Raw genomic sequence first — 17,657 nt, 5'->3', positions numbered from 1 at the left:
TAAATCTGTGATTTTATAAATGGAAATGATGTAACCATACATTCCTCCCTCATTCAAATAGGCTAGCCACCAAGACTGGTAGTACAAAATGGCAAAACTAAACTCAAATCTTGTTGGTCTAACTCCTTGTAAGAGGAAAAGTTGCCCCTCTTTAAAAACTCAGCATTTCAAGGTTAAAATGATATTTAAAGATCATTTTTTCAGGGGATGTTTAAATGCTTTACCTCTGCTGAGCAGTCAAGCAATTATTTTTTTATTTATTTTTAATTGAAGGATAATTCCTTTACAATATTGTGTTGGTTTCTGCCATACATCAATATGAATGAGCAACTATTTTTAACCTATGCTTAAATAAATCTTTTGAGAAAGAACTCTTAGGAGTCGAAGATATTCACTAGAACTCCTACCCTGTGCCAGAAACTGCTATCACTAAAGTTGCAGTGTTAAACAAGACTAAACATGGTTGCTGTCTTCATGGAACTTAGCTGATGTAAATGCACTGTTCAGGTGTGAACAGTCCAATACAGACTCAGAGGAACTGTCACCCCCTTCACTCCTAAAAGTTATGCTCATGTCAGGCACACAGGTGCCTACAGATTACATCTGTTTGCTTGGTGGCCACATTGCTCTATTGACTCTTAGTGCTTTGGCTGAGCCAGAAGTCCCCTCTTCCCTGTCTGATGCTTAGTGTTGGATCAGGCTAAAAATAGATTAACCTAGAAAGGATCTTTTGAAATCCAAAAAAGTAAGCTTCAAAAATTGGCAGACTTGACTGGAAAAAGCTTTTTTAATACAACAAAACCCAAGCACTGAATAAAAACTTGCATTATGTTAGCTTTTTGTTTTTCCTGGCTGGGTGATTATATTAGCATTTCTTCCCCTTATACTGGTTCTTGTTAGGTCCGTCAGCTGGAATCCAACCTTCCTTCTCCTAAGCACCAAAAACATCTAAATTCATCAGGTACTGTGAAGCCCACAGAGCAGGAGAAGTTGAGCTTAAAGAGAGAATGTGAACAGTTTCAAAAGGAGCGATCTCCTACTAATAGGAAGGTGAGTTTTTGAGTTAATACCACGTGGCTATATGCTGACTCTGATGCATCCCTAAATGTATGTTTCTTCCCCCGAGTGCTTCCAAAGAAATGACTAATGGCCTATTTTGCTTCTTCCTTTTATCTGCACTTTTGTCATCTTGTCAAAGCAGTATCATAGTTCTTTTTGATTGAATGATCGCTAAAAAGGAGCAATTTAAGTTTTCATAAAGAAGATGGTTAATCATCTTCAAGGTATATAAACTTTTATAAGTTAGTAAAACATATATACCTGAATATTAGGAACATTTTAATTTGGTTAACTACTGCTGTATAATAAAAAGACAAAACATTCATGTCTCGGTTTCTGTAGGTCAGGAATTTGGAAGCAGCTTAATGGAATGATTTTGGCTCAGGGTCTTTCCTGAGGTTGCTGTCTAGATATTAGCTGAGGCTGCAATATCCGAAGGCTTCACTGGTGCTAGAGATCATCCACTTCCAGATTTACTCAGATAACGTGTTAGGAAGAGGCTTCTGTTCTTTGCTGGCTGATTGCCAGAGGCTCAGGTCCTCCCTACCTGGGCCTTTTCTCAGGATGTCGCAATGAGTGATACAAGAGAGAGATTCCAGAAGACCACGATGGAAACCGTAATATGTTTTATAAACCAATCTCAGAAGTCACACAACATCACTTCTGTATTCTATAAGTCACACAGACTAACTCAGGCATAGTGGGGGGAGGGGACCAGGCAAGGGTGTGACATAGAGATCACTAGGGACCTGCTTAGAGGCTGGCTACCACATGGTTAAACCTCTGTAACATGATTCCCTTTGCTTTGTATTCTTTGTTACATTAAGTTTGAGTTCTAGACCAGTGTTACTGTGGGAGTTCTTGGTATTTGTTTTCCTTTCTTTCTTTTTCTAAACTAAAACTCAAGAGTTTTCACTACAGGCACACCTTGGAGATATTCCGGGTTCAGTTCCAGACAACCACAATAAAGTGAGTCACACAAATTTTTTAGTTTCCCAGTGCAAATAAAATTATGGTTCCATAATTATGTCATTTAAAGTCTAGGTTATATTCAAGTAAACTTTTCAAAAAGATGTTGGGTTTCATCCAGCTGCTCACCAAGGGGAAAGTCAAATGATAGGTTTTAAAATAACAATGAATTTAAGTGTGCCTGGAAAGCATACACCCGAATTCCATTTAACAGTTCTTGCTACTCTTCTCAGCTCTTTTGATGGAGGCAAAGATCAGCATTCTAGAATTGTGTCATATGTTTTCTACTTAGCAATATTCTGAATCCTTGAGTGTCCTCTAACTCATTAGATTCTCATAAGATTCTGTACCAAAGAGAATTCCAAAAGTGGATCCTCATAAAACTTTCAAATTTCTTCTTTAAAATTGAGAAAAGAGTTAAATAAATCAGGTTTTGTGTACTCTGTTTTCAGACGTTTTTCTCTACTGCAGATCCATAGTAGATGATCATGAATTCAGTTTAGTGAAATACCAGCATTTCAAAAATTTTTATTATAGTTTCTTTACAATGTTGTGACAGCATCTTTAATAAAATATACTATAAAATATCAAAGTGCATGGCTTGTAGTAGGGATAAGTATTATTTCATGGAAGTTTTCTTTTAGTGATGTATACTTACAACTGATTATGCATGCATATGTACTTGGGGGGGGGTGTGGGTGTACTGGGTTGCAAGATAAAATGTATTTCCTACAGTGAGTGGCACTGAAGTTTGAAAGCTACCTGCCTTAGGACTCTGTTCTATGTGAGGAGTGGTGATTTAAGCTAGACTAAAATATAATCAAGGCACTGAATTATTTGTTGTTTTCCCTTGATGAATGAACTCAGCTTTCTTCCAAGAGTTGAGATTTCTGATTAGTGTAAATTTGTCAAAAAAAAGTAGAGAGATTCAGGTTGTTTTCTTTTTTTTAAGGGAGTTTTATGTTTTTCAACAGGTTAGTCAGATGAAATCCCTTGAACGAGAATTAGAAACAATTCATTTGGAAAATGAAGGCCTGAAAAAGAAACAAGTAAAACTGGATGAACAGCTAATGGAGGTACGTTTTTAAGGGAAATGACCTGACTGATCTGATCTGATGAAGAATATTTTAATCCATGAATGACCTATTTGTTGAGAGAGGCTAACATAGCATTAAATTCCTATTACGAAAACAGTGAAAATCTAAGTACATTGCCAGGCTGGACTCTTTGGTTTGTCTTACCAAGTTTGATAGATATTTTTGCTAATTACACAGCCAGAGAGATATATACTGCTTCACAGAAGAAGGAATAATAATAATAATGTTGACTATCCTAAAATGCAAGGATTTGTGCCTCAACAAATTTAAGTGGCAGGGACTCTGTCCAGTACTGACCAAGAGGCTCAGAGCTCTCTTGCCAATGCTGTGGTTTTAATAGTTTCCTGATACCTCCCCCAGTGTAGTGTTTTATAGATGTGATGTGCTCTGTTACAGCCTATTCGGTTAGGAAGTACATTCCAGGAGTTTAAGAGCATTAGCATTTAGACAGTTAATTTTCAAGTGTTGCCACTGTTCATTTCTACATTTGTAACTCAGCACTGCCTTGGAAGAGGTACATCTGTTAAATATGAAAGTGGATTTGTAAAACTTGTCAGCTTGGACATTGAGTTTCTAGTCTAATAGATTGCTTTCTGAACACCAAGTGCAATTATAAAGTTCTGGGTACATTTGAAAAGACCCTGATACTGGGAAAGATGGAAGGCGGGCGGAGGAGGGGACGACAGAGGATGAGATGGTTGGATGGCATCACTGACTCAATGAACATGAGTTTGAGTAAACTCCGGGAGTTGGTGATGGACAGGGAAGCCTGGCGTGCTGTAGTCCTTGGGGTCGCAAAGAGTCGGATACAACTGAGCAACTGAACTGAACTTCCATTTTTTAAAGCCCAACTCAGCTGTATTTTTGGAAACAAACAAGTGAGAAAGAAAAGAAGAAAAGAAATTTAAATCAGCAAGGGTGTAATTATTATCCAAATAGATTGTAAATGTTGATATGTCAAATAAGGCATCTGAATAGTGTCTGGCTCATGAAGACACTTAATAAAGAAATGAATGAATGAAAAAAAAAAGTTCTGTGTATACAAATATTTTAAAGCCAGAATTATAGGAACAGAGATATATAAATATTTTCTTTCATGAAGCTGGACACATGCAAAGGTAATTACATTTCAATAGATGCTTGGTTTTTAAATATGAAATATGGGCAAACATATCGCATTTACATTTAAATGACCACTAAGGTTTCTGTCAATTTTATGTTCTCTGATTTATCTACTAATAGGGAGATTAGTGAAACTATATAAAGAATGAATTCCAAACCATATTTGCTTTTCCTTCTGCATATAATAAATGAATTTATTAAAACTCTGAGCTGCAGGCTGTGTTTAGATGTAGATATGCTTTTCTGATGAAATAATTATATACTCTAATGAATGAGATATCTGAAGCCACACATGACATGTCTAGTACCCAGCTGAAAAGTAACAGGGTGTACTTAATCACTGTTAGATCCTCTGCAAATGTCCTTCCAACAGGCTGAGTCTTCTCCCACCTGCTCTCTTTGGCCTCATATGCCCCTTTCTCTCCCAATCATACTTTACATGATTAGTCATCATAAGCAATTTCCCCTCATTACTTTTCTCCCTGATCTAGTAGTAAATATTTGGTAATGGATGAGGGAAATTAAGTGTTCTTGGCACTGGAGCTGAAAAAAGAAAAAGCATGAATTTTTAATTGGAACACTGTAAAGAACACCTCATACACTATTCTAATGAAACTTCCATTGAAATAAGACTGAGCTGTGAACTCTGTGCAGACATATAATTCTTTAGCAGCTTTATTAAATGTAATTCACACACTGCACAATTCATTCATTTAAAGTGTCTAATTCAGCGGTTTGGGTATATGACATTGTGTTTTAAATTATACTAAGTGTGTGTGTGTGTGTGTATATATATATAGAAATATATATATACATGAACGATTAAAATGGCAAATTTTGTTAAGTGGCATTCAGTGGCATTAATTACATTGTCACCATGTCACCACTACTTCTAAAACCTTTCATCACCCGAAACAGAAACTCTAAACATTAAAGCAATAACTCTTCATTTCCCCTTCCCACTGGACCTATAAATTGGATTTTTATTTATGCTGTGATATCTAAAGATTAGGCCAAATTTGAGGATGTACAGTGGTTTTTCACACCATTTTTTTTGCCCAGCTTACCTGGGGATAGGTACATTCCTCTCACTCCAGCATGGATTCTTATCAGGTTTGGGGGAGGGGCAGTAGGCAGTCAGGCAGATAGTCCTACATCAGAATCTTTGGTATCAAGGAATTTAGGGAAAGCTTTCTAGGTGATTCTATCTGATGTATACACTCCCTTGGGGGAAGGAATTTTTTCTCACCCCTATATGATAGTTTAAAATCACTGATTAATATAACACATACCCTTGCTGCTGCTGCTAAGTCACTTCAGTCGTGTCCGACTCTGTGCGACTCCATAGATGGCAGCCCACCAGGCTCCCCCGTCCCTGGGATTCTCCAGGCAAGAACACTGGAGTGGGTTGCCATTTCCTTCTCCAATGCATGAAAGTGAAAAGTGAAAGGGAAGTCGCTCAGTCGTGTCTGACTCTTATTGACCTCATGGACTGCAGCTTGCCAGGCTCCTCCGTCCGTGGGATTTTCCAGGCAAGAGTACTGGAGTGGGGTGCCATTGCCTTCTCCAACACATACCCTTACCCCAGGGCAATTAAAGATCCCAAATTATTAGACAAGGAAATGGAAGAATTTGCCTCCCACTCCATGGTTTTTTCAACTATATGAGGCAATGTTCCATAAACAATTTGTTTTGAACACTTAAAAAGTTAAAGACTGTTAGCAGTTCTTATAGTTTGGTGTGTACCTCTGATAGCCAATAGTTCAGATACTTTAACAATAAAAATGTTTTATGGTTTATATCCTGCATCTCCACAAGGCAGGGTATTTAACATCAGGTCTATTCCATACTGCACTTGAAATCTTCTGAATTATTGTATTGGAATGAATTGAGGTAAAGAAGCAAGCTCATAAACCAACCAAATTACAATAGATGAGGAAGTGGCTACAAAATTAAGAGCTGTTTGACATTTTAATATCTGTAAAATTTATATACAGAGAAATGTAAATGTTAGTCAAATTAAGTTCCTACTGACTGGAGCATATGTGTAAGGTATATAATATACCCTGTTTTATACTGTTCTTTCTCTTTATAACTCATATTTTCTTTCTCTAATTCCTGTAATTCTCTTTTGTTTTTGTTTTATCTGTGGCTAACCTGTACCTAGAACTCTGTGGTTGGAACTAGCAGAGAAGGGTGCAGTTCTCTGCCTGAGATAGTGTGTGAAGGTAGAACATTCTCTTTCAATGAATTTCATAGCATGGAGACATCTCATTAAACCCCTTTTTCATGTAATCATTTCTACTACTATGACAGTTAATAAATACTTAAGAGCCAATATTCAATTTCATTTAACTCTGGAATACATCTGTTTACATTTCCATCAGGATTTTCCTCTGTATTTAAAGACGTAGTGAAGAAAATCATCCCACTGATACAAAATCAGGGGATCATAAAGTGGTGGGTTTTCTAAATCTATAACTAGCAATATTTCAAAATGGGTAATAACCCACCTCAGAAATTTAAATTTAAGGAAATGGATAGTGGCTCTGAAGTTTCATGATAACATTTAATTCTAGTTGTGTCTTAGAGGGCCTTTTTCCCTTCTCACATGCCTGGGGGTGCTTCCTCATGAGTTTAGTACTTGGTCATATTTGTTGCATGTCTTCCATTGAGCTCTGTGTCTGCTGAATGTGTCCACAGATGTGAAGTGGCATGCTTCACTGACCAAATGCAGTGCTTTCTTTCCCTTGCCCCACATTTGATTGGCATGTGATACACGTACCATTTCCTCATTGTCTTGAATAAATCCTTTCATTCCATGTACTTCAATTCCCAAATATTCTAGAATATCACCTATGTCCCAGAATTGCCTGTCTGATAAACTAAGATAGATTAAAATAATTTGAGATGCAAGATGAGATTTTCAAAACAAATTGCTAACTTAGAAAAAAAGTAGTCATTGAACTGCTTTTAAGAATCTTTATGAATGGTAAGTGGCAAAACCCTAGAGCATAACCTCTTTCTGCCCTTTGCCTATTCCACCATTTTTTTTTTTAAAAGAGGGATAATTAAATGTTCTAGTGTGGGAAGAAAAGAGGAAAATCCAGACATATGTGCACCATGTGCCTCATGTTTAATTGTTGCTTAAGATTGAGAAGTGCAGTGTAAGTCTAAAACTTTTAAGGCCTGCTTATTCATTAAATGTATTAAATGATTTTTTATTCTTACTTGGGATCATGTGCTGCCTGTTTTCAAGTTATCAGTAAGTCTGAGAGGCCATTAATATGAATCCATAGACTTCCTTTCTCTCTGCCTGCTACTTTCAAGGCAGCTCTGTGACTGAAGGCATGGTAGCTGACTAGGGCTTTTTGCTCTTATTGTCCAGATGCAGCACCTGAGGTCCACTGTGATGCTTAGCCCATCCCCTCATGCTTGGGAACTGCAACTGCTCCAGCAGCAAACCTGTCCAGTGGTTCCCAGGGAGCAGTTTCTGCAGCTTCAACGTCAGCTGCTGCAGGCAGAAAGGATAAACCAGTGCCTGCAGGAGGAACTTGAAAATAGGACTTCTGAAACCAACACACCACAGGTATGACGATCTTTTTCTAATAGTAAACGCAGATCACCTAATTCAATTTTACCTATTTGGAAGTTACACCAGTTCAAAGGTGGGGATGAAGAACCTCAATCTTTTGTCAGTTACACCTTACCTGTATTACAAATCCACAGAACTGCAGTGCTGTTTTGGCTTTGGTCTTGGTTTTTGTTGTGCTACTTTTGAGCTCTCAGCTTCTAAGCTGGGTAATTAAGAGTTCTGGGTCTCATGCAAGTTGCTAAGCGATGATGAAGTGTCAGGCTCACTTGAGCATACTGTGCAATTGACCTAACATTCTTGTCTGATGCCAAAAATATTACAGAATTCAAGTGCAACTCTAGGATATGTATTACTAACAAAGCATCCTGCGTTTTCTTGTACTAGAGGGTGTGGCCTGCTGAGTTCCTTGGAATTCACAAATGGGGACTTTTCACAACTATTAAAGTAGAAAGTGTCATCAGTGACTTTTTTAAGTTGACAAAGTTCATTTAACTTATTTTTTAAATGATCTAGTTTGAAAAACTATTTTTAAGAAAATAAAGTTCTTCTTCCTCTTCCCTTTGAAGTAGCATTATCCCAGCTCACTACCAGACACAATCTTATATTACCTAAGTTTTCAAATAGTTAAATTTTCTTTTTAGTGCTTCATTCACGATCCTCTTCTTTCAGAAGTCTCTTAATTCTTCCTTAGAATTAGGAATAAAATTAAAAACACTCCTTAATTTGCAGAATTCTAGATTAGTTCCTTCTAGTTTGAATAACTCTTCTGTTTTCAAAATGTACCTTGCCTTTCAGGTGACATTTGACAAGGAATTTCCTAACTCTTTTCCTGTAATCTGGTCACAGTGGCTTTGCAAAGTCATATTAGCACCATTAATTATACATTGGAGCAATTTTGTTTTCTTTGCCTACTAGTATATATCTATGCTTTTGCATGATGTAGTTATCATCTATTCTTTCTAACAAGGGCTTAAAATCCATGTTTTTCGAAGCTTCCTACATTCAGTTTCCAAGTACTAAAAGTTAATTCCAGAAGTAAAATTGTGATGGTAGGTATTGGACAGATGCTTCATTATAGAAGTGAATCATAAAACTTGACCTCAGTTTTTAATAGACATTTTAAATCAAATGATCAAAGATCCTACTCATTACTCTCATATATACTACTTTAAACACATGCTCCTCCCAACCCACCTACCAGTGTTTAAAAGTAAAAAGTATCCCTTTACTTCAATTACTTGAGGATTAGATAGACAAAAACTGTTAAGACTTTGTACTTAAAAAGAGAGAGAATTTCTCCAGCCAGATGGCAGAGTGGACTGCTTATTGCTCATGAGAAGGTGACAGCAGGCTCTCTTTGTTTCTGGTAACTGAGCTGACATCGATTTTAAGAATACAGAATGTTGTTAGAATCTGCATGTTGTCTCTGTGTGTGGAGTGATATGATTTCTTCTGCCTTGTGTTGCTTCGCTTGCATATGTAGTATTGATGTGTGCTTTTAAAAATTGTTTGCATTATAAATGTGTGAATTTAGATTCCCCCCAAAAGCATAATCTTGACATCAGGGTGAAGTGTACCACTTGCCTTCTTTCTCTAGGCCTTGCTACCGGAGCAGCGAGCAGTGCATGCAGATTCCTACAGAAGGATTGGGCACCTGTGAAAACTGGGCTGTTATTGATGGCATTTCTTACCATGGCAGATACTCAAATGCACACACCCACACACACCACGCAAATATAGACATAAGCTGAGAAATGTTTTGGAATCAAGTGCTCTTTTAAGTTTTATTATTAAGCCTTTGCAGTATTATGTTTCTTATTTATGTGAATCAAATTCACAAATTTCAGCTTGTTACACTTAATTATACCATTTAAAGAGTATGAATTTGAGATTCTTGAAAGGATGTGAATTTCGTGAATCAAATTCACAAATCTCAGCTTGTTACACTTAATTATTTATACTATCTAAAGAGTGTAGCTTTGAGATTCTTGATGTATTCTATATATTTTCTCATCCCATACATTGTAAATATTTTTAACAAAAGGTACTGCTTTTATATATGGAATTTGAAGAAAATCTGGATTATTTATACTGTTTTATATAAGATGTATAATACTTTTTTGACAGGAAAAAGGAAATTTTTGATGGAATAAAATAAATTTTAAATATATGACTGCTTTTGTTTTTCCTCTTTCCCCACTCTTTTGCCATGCCCCATGTTCTTTGAATTAATTATCCAGGTTTTTTGCTTTGTTTTGCTTTTTCTTTTTTTTAAGGCAAGTCGAAATCTGGCATTTTCCATTTATGTTTGAATTTTAAAAAGCCATTGTACCTTTTAAAATATAGGATTTTTAGATGCTCTTAGGACCTGGTTTCTTAAAAATTCTGTTTAGTCTTTTCCCTACTACAGTTTTTATCTTTAAATTAGTTGCATGGCTTAGTTGTTTCTTTTATGTTTGAATAAATGCTATTGTTTAATACACAAACTGTTGGCTTTCACCTCACATTTGGTCATTCTTTGTGCTTTTTAAAGGACACTTTGGGGTATATTTTTAAGGACAGGTTATGCCATCAGCTACTAACACCTGAGTCTTGCTTAAACATTTGAAGAACCTTTTAATTTAAAGCTTTTAAAGAATCTGAAATGCTTTATGTGAACATTTTGGTAGACCGGAAGAAGGGGTAGTCAGTTGCACTCTAAATCTTGTTCTAGGTCCCTTTGCACTCCAAAACCCACACACACCTTAATCCATCACTGTTGTATAAGGAGAGGAGGAGAAGCCAGCGTCCTTTTTCTGCCCTATTGTTTCATCTAGGAGCTCTTTATGGGGAGAAAATTTTCAGTTTTAAATATGTTCTAATGATAAGTCCATCCTCCAATTCAGGTATTTGCTCCACATTGACAAGTCAAATTAGGAAACCAATAATTAGAAGAACTAGTGGGAAGAGGCTACTAGAAACACTAACACCCTCACAGTAACCAGCCATTTCAAAGATAAAAACAGACACACATACTGCAAGCTGACTGGAAATGTTAGGTGATCCTGAATAAACTCAGTTTTTATTCATTTTGTTGTTGAAAGTCCCACAGTATTGCAAAGACCCAAATCACAGATGAAAGGTTGATAACCATATTTTAATTTACTTTGGATACCTATTTTACTATAATAAGTACACATAGATCTTAAAGTATTGGTTTTAAGAATTTTGCTTTATCTTGGGGGAAGATGGTAGCACAGGTAAGAGTCTTTTTTTTATCTTTGATTTCTTTCTCTGATAGGGTTACCTTTCTAACCTGTGCAACCCATGCAGTGTTCAGAACTCCCATTTCATCAGAAATCCACCCTTGCTATTCAAAAGCAAACATTTGCTGTCCTTTCTCTAGGCATCTTATGGGGAAAATTAAATACTAGTGCTTTCTCATGGCATGATTTTCAAATAACAATACAATTTTTTTTCTTTTCCTTCAGGGAAACCAGGAATACCTGGTAACTGTCATGGAGGAACGAATGTTGGAAGTTGAACAGAAATTGAAACTGGTGAAAAGGCTTCTTCAGGAGAAAGTGAATCAGCTCAAAGAACAAGTGAGCTTCCCAGGTCATATCTGCCCACCCATCTCACCTTCTGCTTTAACTCCAGTTTTAAATTCCTTTATTGTTACTAACTTGCTAACTTTTATTGTCTAATAAAGGCAAACTCTATTATAAACTCCTAAATTAGAAGAATTTCTAAAGCATTTCTAATGAGGTTCAAGCCAAATTGAATTTTTATAGATTTTTTTTTCCCCAAATAAACAGAAATTTTATGTTTGTAAAAAATGGGGGATAATAAATGTAACTTTAGCTTTTTTGTTTGCAACAACTACGACAACCTCAAAATCTAACTTGTGGCTGTAGCCAGACCCCAAAAGGCTCTGTTTTGAATAAAAATCTGGACTCTCAAATTCAGGACCACCAAGTAGGCTGATCCTTCTTTCCTGCTGGCAGCAGGTGTGGCCCGAGTGCTTATAAATTATTTGTGCATCCACTGAAGAGACATAACAGAAAGACTACTTTCTAGGGAATGTTATAACCTCTCTGAAATCTGAGATTGAGACAAACTGTGGCAGGGGGTAGGAGGGTAGAAACTGCCCAGCCTGGATTTTTAGACATGTAGAATCTGAGAAGAATGGTGGACAGGAACTTTCCTGTGTCCTAAATCTTAGTACACAGAACGGAGAGAAAGAGAAAGTCCTGTTCTTACATTTATTGATTCAGTCCCTTAATCATTTATTCAACACATAGTCACTACATGCCAGGTTCTGTTCCAAGTACTAGAAATACTAGCAAAATCCCTGCCCATATGGAGTGTAGTTCACCTACATGGTACTAACCATTTGGCAGTACTTCCAGTAGCAGTTCAAAAACAAAGAAAATGGGTAACATGGGGTGTGGACATCTACAAACACTTTGGCATTAACAGTACATCCTATTCTGGGAGAAGCAAAAGAAACTAGAGAGGGAAGAGTAGACAGTAGAGGGTCTTAGTGCTAAACCACAGGAGTTTGGATTTTGTTGTGTAGTGGATAAGAGTCACTGAAGTGTTTTTTAATAGAAGGGAAAGAGGAAAGGTTATACACTAAAACAGTTTAATAGAAAATAATGTTAGTTTTATGTTAAACCTGCCAGTCACCTAGGTCCTGGGCTTCCGTGTGATAGTCTTTAGCATTGCTGTTTGAAATGATATTATGTAAATTAGCCATGCCTTAAGTTTTCTTTATTACCTTAAACCTTCATACTTGTGGATGCATTGCCTGAAACTGGGTGTAAAATGAGGAGTTAAAGGTATAATAAGGGAAAGGGGATTGGAAGATATTAACTAAGGAGACCAAAGATCAAATTATCCTATTCTGCTGAAGAGTGTTCCCACCCTAACCAAGACTATATATTTTAACCATAAAGATTAGAATCTCTCTTCTAGACAAGGTTTTATTTTAAAAGGAAGTAACTGCTGAATCTTTGTGTTACAATGCTGCTAAGTCACTTCAGTCGTGTCCGACTCTGTGTGACCCCATAGACGTCAGCCCACCAGGCTCCCCCGTCCCTGGGTTCCTCCAGGCAAGAACACTGGAGTGGGTTGCCATTTCCTTCTCCAATGCATGAAAGTGAAAAGTGAAAGTGAAGTCGCTCAGTCGTGCCTGACTCTTAGCGACCCCATGGACTGCAGCCCACCAGGCTCCTCCATCCATGGGATTTTCCAGACAAGAGTACTGGAGTGGGGTGCCATTGCCTTCTCCATGTGTTATAATACATGAGCTACATTTTAAAATAATCAGTAGGTTGTATGTAGTTATGAACGGGAGACAAGCATCTATTGTTAATAACAGGTAAACAGTTCACAGCCTCAGAAATTTAAATTATAAAAGTATTGTGATATTTTTAGAGAATGAATAAAGAAATAATACCTAGGCTGAAAAATACCTTCACGTTTGAGCCCTCAAATATCAATTTGTTCTCTTATTAGTGATTTCTACAAACAAATTATGCAAAGAAACAGCCTGGAATAAGTGGATTTGTTTTACCTGTATACCTGGTACCAGGTCTGATATTAAAGCTGTATTGTAAAATAAAAGAATATAACTGATAGAAGCCATTTGCCTTTATAAACAACTGTCCTTATGTCAGATCTTTTAAAAGAATAACAGAAATGGAGTCAAGATGTTTCTGGTTCTGTTTCCAGCTCTGCAAGAATACTAAAGCAGATGCAATAGTGAAGGATTTGTATGTGGAAAATGCCCAGTTGTTGAAAGCTCTGGAAATGACTGAACAGCGACAAAAAACAGCAGAGAAGAAAAATTACCTCCTAGAGGAGAAGATTGCCAGCCTCAGTAATATAGTCAGGAATCTGACACCAGCACCACTGACTTCTACACCTCCCTTGAGGTCATAGCCAAGCCAAAGGATGAACAATTGTGCACTTTACTGAAATGGATGGGACATTTCAGATGTACTCTCAACTGTTGTTGTTGTTGTTTTCTTAGAAACCTTTAGTGGCTTAAAGTTAAGCCTAACCTAAAACTTCCAGGAACAGAATTAAAGTCTCTATTCACTGTAATTAGTTTTTATAAATAGACTGTAATGGAAATTGCAAACAAATATTTATTTCACTGAACTATTCCCAAGCTTTGAATTTTTAAAAAATATTTTAATAACCATCAAGAAGGTGATATGAAAACAATTCAAGAATTTTAAAACCCCAGTTTTGAATGAGTTTTTGAAAATTACTATTATGTATAAATTACTATTATGTATACGTTATATATAAATTGCAGATTTTTAAAAATTGAGATATTATTGATTGTTTTGATCTTTATTTTAAAACCAAATGTATGTCTTCTCATACACTTAAATATGGAAGAGTCATTCTGTTTCTAGTAGTTTGGATTTTTTAATTGTTAGACTTTCTGTTTGGTAACAGAAACTAGAGTCAATAACCACTGAGGTCAGAAAAGGCAGAATTCATAGAACTCTACCTTCTAATACCTATGACAGTATTACCACTCTTGATGTATTACAGATATAAAACTCATTTACTCAACTGCACTGTAAACTAATGTTAAAACTTTACTTTCTTTAAACAATCTTTTTTTTTCCTTCTTAGAAGTTTCTTTGGGAGTTTGTCTTCTAAGAAATGGATAAAGCCACATTCTTAAAACATTTGAACTATAGGGTAAGCACTGAACAAACTGCTTTGGAGTAAACAGCTAATCCTAAAAGAGAGGAAGCAAACCATGTGGATTTTTCTCTCTTTAAGGTCTTGGAGTTGGTGAACTTATATTTGGGGTTTCATCAAAAACTCAGGGAACAACACTTTAAGTCATCTTCCTGAAATACTGTAGGGCTCTTTAAAAATTTGAAATGTATAAAATACATGACTATTTATTTGTTGTATATTTAGAGCCATAATGGGATTTTTATTTCTACATTTTTAATGAATTTAATTTTCTGGGGAAAGGGCCTTGCTTTTAGAGTTAAAAACCTTTTAACTTATGGAAGAGTTGTTATTTGCTTGTTTGTTTAATGTGGGTCAAAATCTCCATGCTTCCTATTCCTCTGTACCTTGAATCTGATCATAGAATTTCATACTGTAATAAGAACTGGCATGCCATCTGAGGTAAAGGAGTGCCAAATAGAATTTTCCAATCAGTCTCAAGACTAGAACATTATAGCGCAGTAAACGTTCTGAGTAACTTTTTTCCCCAGGTAAAATCCCGGCTTCTAGCCAGGAATTGGTTGGTAAAGAACTTACTGTGTGTGGGACGCAAACAGAGCTTATCACAGCCACCTATTTGTTTTTGTGGAAGAGTAATTAGATCACAAAAATTCACTCTGCTGTATTAGAGGAAAGTCAAGTCCATCAATTTTTTATAAGAGGTATCACAGCAAAATCAAACACTACCTTATGGGCAGGAACAAAACATGAAGCAAACTGCTAAAGAAAGCTCTATTATCAGAAATCCCCGATTTCCCCTGGAAAAGAATTAATTTTAATCCCTCCCTATAGTTATATTTAAAAACATTTGATATCTGCTGTCATACTTTCCATAATCATTTTTGTCCAGTGCACACATTACTAGTAAACTCAACTACTTGTATGGCATTGACTAACACTTAAAAACTGTGGATAGGCCTAGGTTAAGATCGTAAATAAACTAAGATCGTAAATAAAAAAACACCTGTGGTGTTTTTATGTGATATGCTTTAAGTTATTCAAGGCTTTTGCCATCAGAACTGAAAACCAAGCATATTTCTCAAATAGATGGCTTACCATATGATCACATATGTTGTATTTTTATCTTTATTTTTTACATTATGAAAAGTGTAGGTTAATTTGTTTATTTCTTATAAGTCTGTATTTATATGTATATAAAGTGCTGTACAATGCGTGTAAATATGACTTCTGGAAAGTTTGACTACATTTAGAATCCCTTTATCTAAAATCAAAACGCTGCTCAAATGAAAGTTAATTTAATATCTAGGTGCTTACTTTTTGTTTTACTGAACTTAAAAGACTGGAAAAAAGATTAACACAAGAAATAGAGTTACCTTAAATTTATATATTTGTGCAGCAGATTATTTTTGTAGACTAGAGTGGGAATTTAACTGGCAATTTATAATATAGCTTACAGCTTTTAAAAGAATTTAAAGAAATTAAATTTAAACTATTAAATATTTAGATTTTGCTTTTAGACTTTATAATAGAACTCCTTAAAATCATGTTATATATTTTATAGTCATTTAATTCCTAGTTTATTAAAAGTACTGGTTGTTAAATTCACTTGATTTCTTAAGAACAGTTATTTAAATTAGTTTTAGGAGATAAGATCTTCATTTCAAGGAAGGAGAATCAAGTTTGCCATTATGATAATGTTACCCTTAGAAAGGGGAAATGTGAATAATAAAATCTACATTGTTCTATTTTGCTTTCTTCTGCTTTTTAGAAGCCTGAACTCTTAAGCTCAAATTTGTAAGGGGAGAAAAGTAGATGGGGAGGGTAGAACCAACCACAGTATTTATTTTTCTAAAACTTAATAAACCCATATTTTTAAAAACTATTGTAAATGTGAATTCTTCCCAGATGCTTCAAATGCATTGTTTATATATTTAACCTTAAACATATGTAGATTACAAAGTCATAGGCTTTCAAGGTATAGGAGGAGTTCTTACAGGTCTAGCATTTTGATAATGTACCAATACCCAGAGTAGGTATTATGATGAGGAACTTTTGGTTTTTTAAGAATGAGTAAAACTTCAATGTGTGAAAATGAATTTTTTATTTTTGTGATTTCTTTTTTTCTGAGTGAAGGAAAAGAGAAATGTGTTGCTATTGTCAGAATCTTAAAGATATTCCCACTCAAGGTAAGGCTAAGTGCTTTGTGATAGTATTAAACAAGTCTTGTTTTGAACGGATTACCAAGTGACTAACTGAAATGGTATAAATTATGCAAGCAATGCCAAAACTAAGTCAAAACCTAATAGCCAAAGCATTCCTTACTTAAAAGTTATTAATTATATCATGTTTGGACCTATTTGAACATCTCAGCCCTGTAAAACATTTTTGGTTTTATGACATATGGATAGCAGTTTAACAATAAATCTATCCCAAGTCAGCTTTTTGTTTCTCAGATTTTTTTTGAATGATATACATTAAATCTGTTCTTATTGGAAGACATTATCACAGCATGATTGAAAGGAACATTAGTTTTGTAAAGGAAAACCTGAGTTCATCTATAGCCATCGCTAGAATTCTTTGCATGTAAAGATAAATATGTGTATGTTTATATTGACTTGGTATATTTCATCTTAGCCATTCTATCCTAGAATTATTTTACCATGAGCTTAAAATGTAAATAAATAATTTTGCAAATATGGCCCTTGTTTTCTATACACCATGAACTTTTGTAAACAGTTTCGTATGTTTATCATCGGTTTTTAGAGTGAAAGCATCCAAACATTGCACTAAACACATTTTACAAATGCAGAATCTCTGGAGCTCCCACTCCAGACCTACTGACTCAGAGCCTGCATTTAAACCCCTCCGCCGCCCCGAGTCCCAGAATGATTTGTATGTGATCTAGAGCACTGCTTCTCCATTTCTGTCACAGAATCAACGACCATCACACCAGCCAGTTTGAGATCCCTGTGGTGCTTCATAATTTACTTCTAAAATCCTGACAACCTTGGGTGAGGCCCTACTTGAGATTTTGGTTGCTTCAGGCATGCCTTTATTTCACTTGGCCATATTTATGGGTGATTCATAATTTTCAGTTATTTGCC

The 17,657-nt window shown here is 35.7% G+C and overlaps 1 protein-coding gene across 9 annotated transcripts in view; it reads left to right on the top strand.

Moving 5' to 3' along the window:
- NIN (ninein) overlaps positions 1–17,249 on the top strand; it is a 107,738-nt gene extending 90,489 nt beyond the window's left edge. For 2 of the 9 annotated variants that reach the window (XM_019968655.2, XM_019968653.2), the window contains 6 exons: positions 901–1,050; positions 1,981–2,028; positions 3,003–3,104; positions 7,636–7,836; positions 11,313–11,426; positions 13,561–17,249. In XM_019968655.2, the coding sequence (XP_019824214.2) occupies positions 901–1,050; positions 1,981–2,028; positions 3,003–3,104; positions 7,636–7,836; positions 11,313–11,426; positions 13,561–13,770 (825 nt within the window). In that variant the 3' untranslated portion in view covers positions 13,771–17,249. Of the gene's footprint in view, positions 1–900; positions 1,051–1,980; positions 2,029–3,002; positions 3,105–6,414; positions 6,476–7,635; positions 7,837–9,439; positions 11,291–11,312; positions 11,440–13,560 lie in introns of those variants that run through there. The other 7 variants (XM_019968656.2, XM_019968654.2, XR_011568820.1 and 4 more) reach the window with 6 other exon arrangements.
- The last annotated feature ends 408 nt before the right edge of the window (positions 17,250–17,657 follow it).

The sequence above is a fragment of the Bos indicus genome, chromosome 10, assembly GCF_029378745.1.
Source record: "Bos indicus isolate NIAB-ARS_2022 breed Sahiwal x Tharparkar chromosome 10, NIAB-ARS_B.indTharparkar_mat_pri_1.0, whole genome shotgun sequence".
In the NCBI taxonomy this organism is placed as follows: domain Eukaryota; kingdom Metazoa; phylum Chordata; class Mammalia; order Artiodactyla; family Bovidae; genus Bos; species Bos indicus.
Note: the sequence above shows the minus strand (reverse complement) of the source record. Positions and strands in the feature narration are given on the sequence as shown.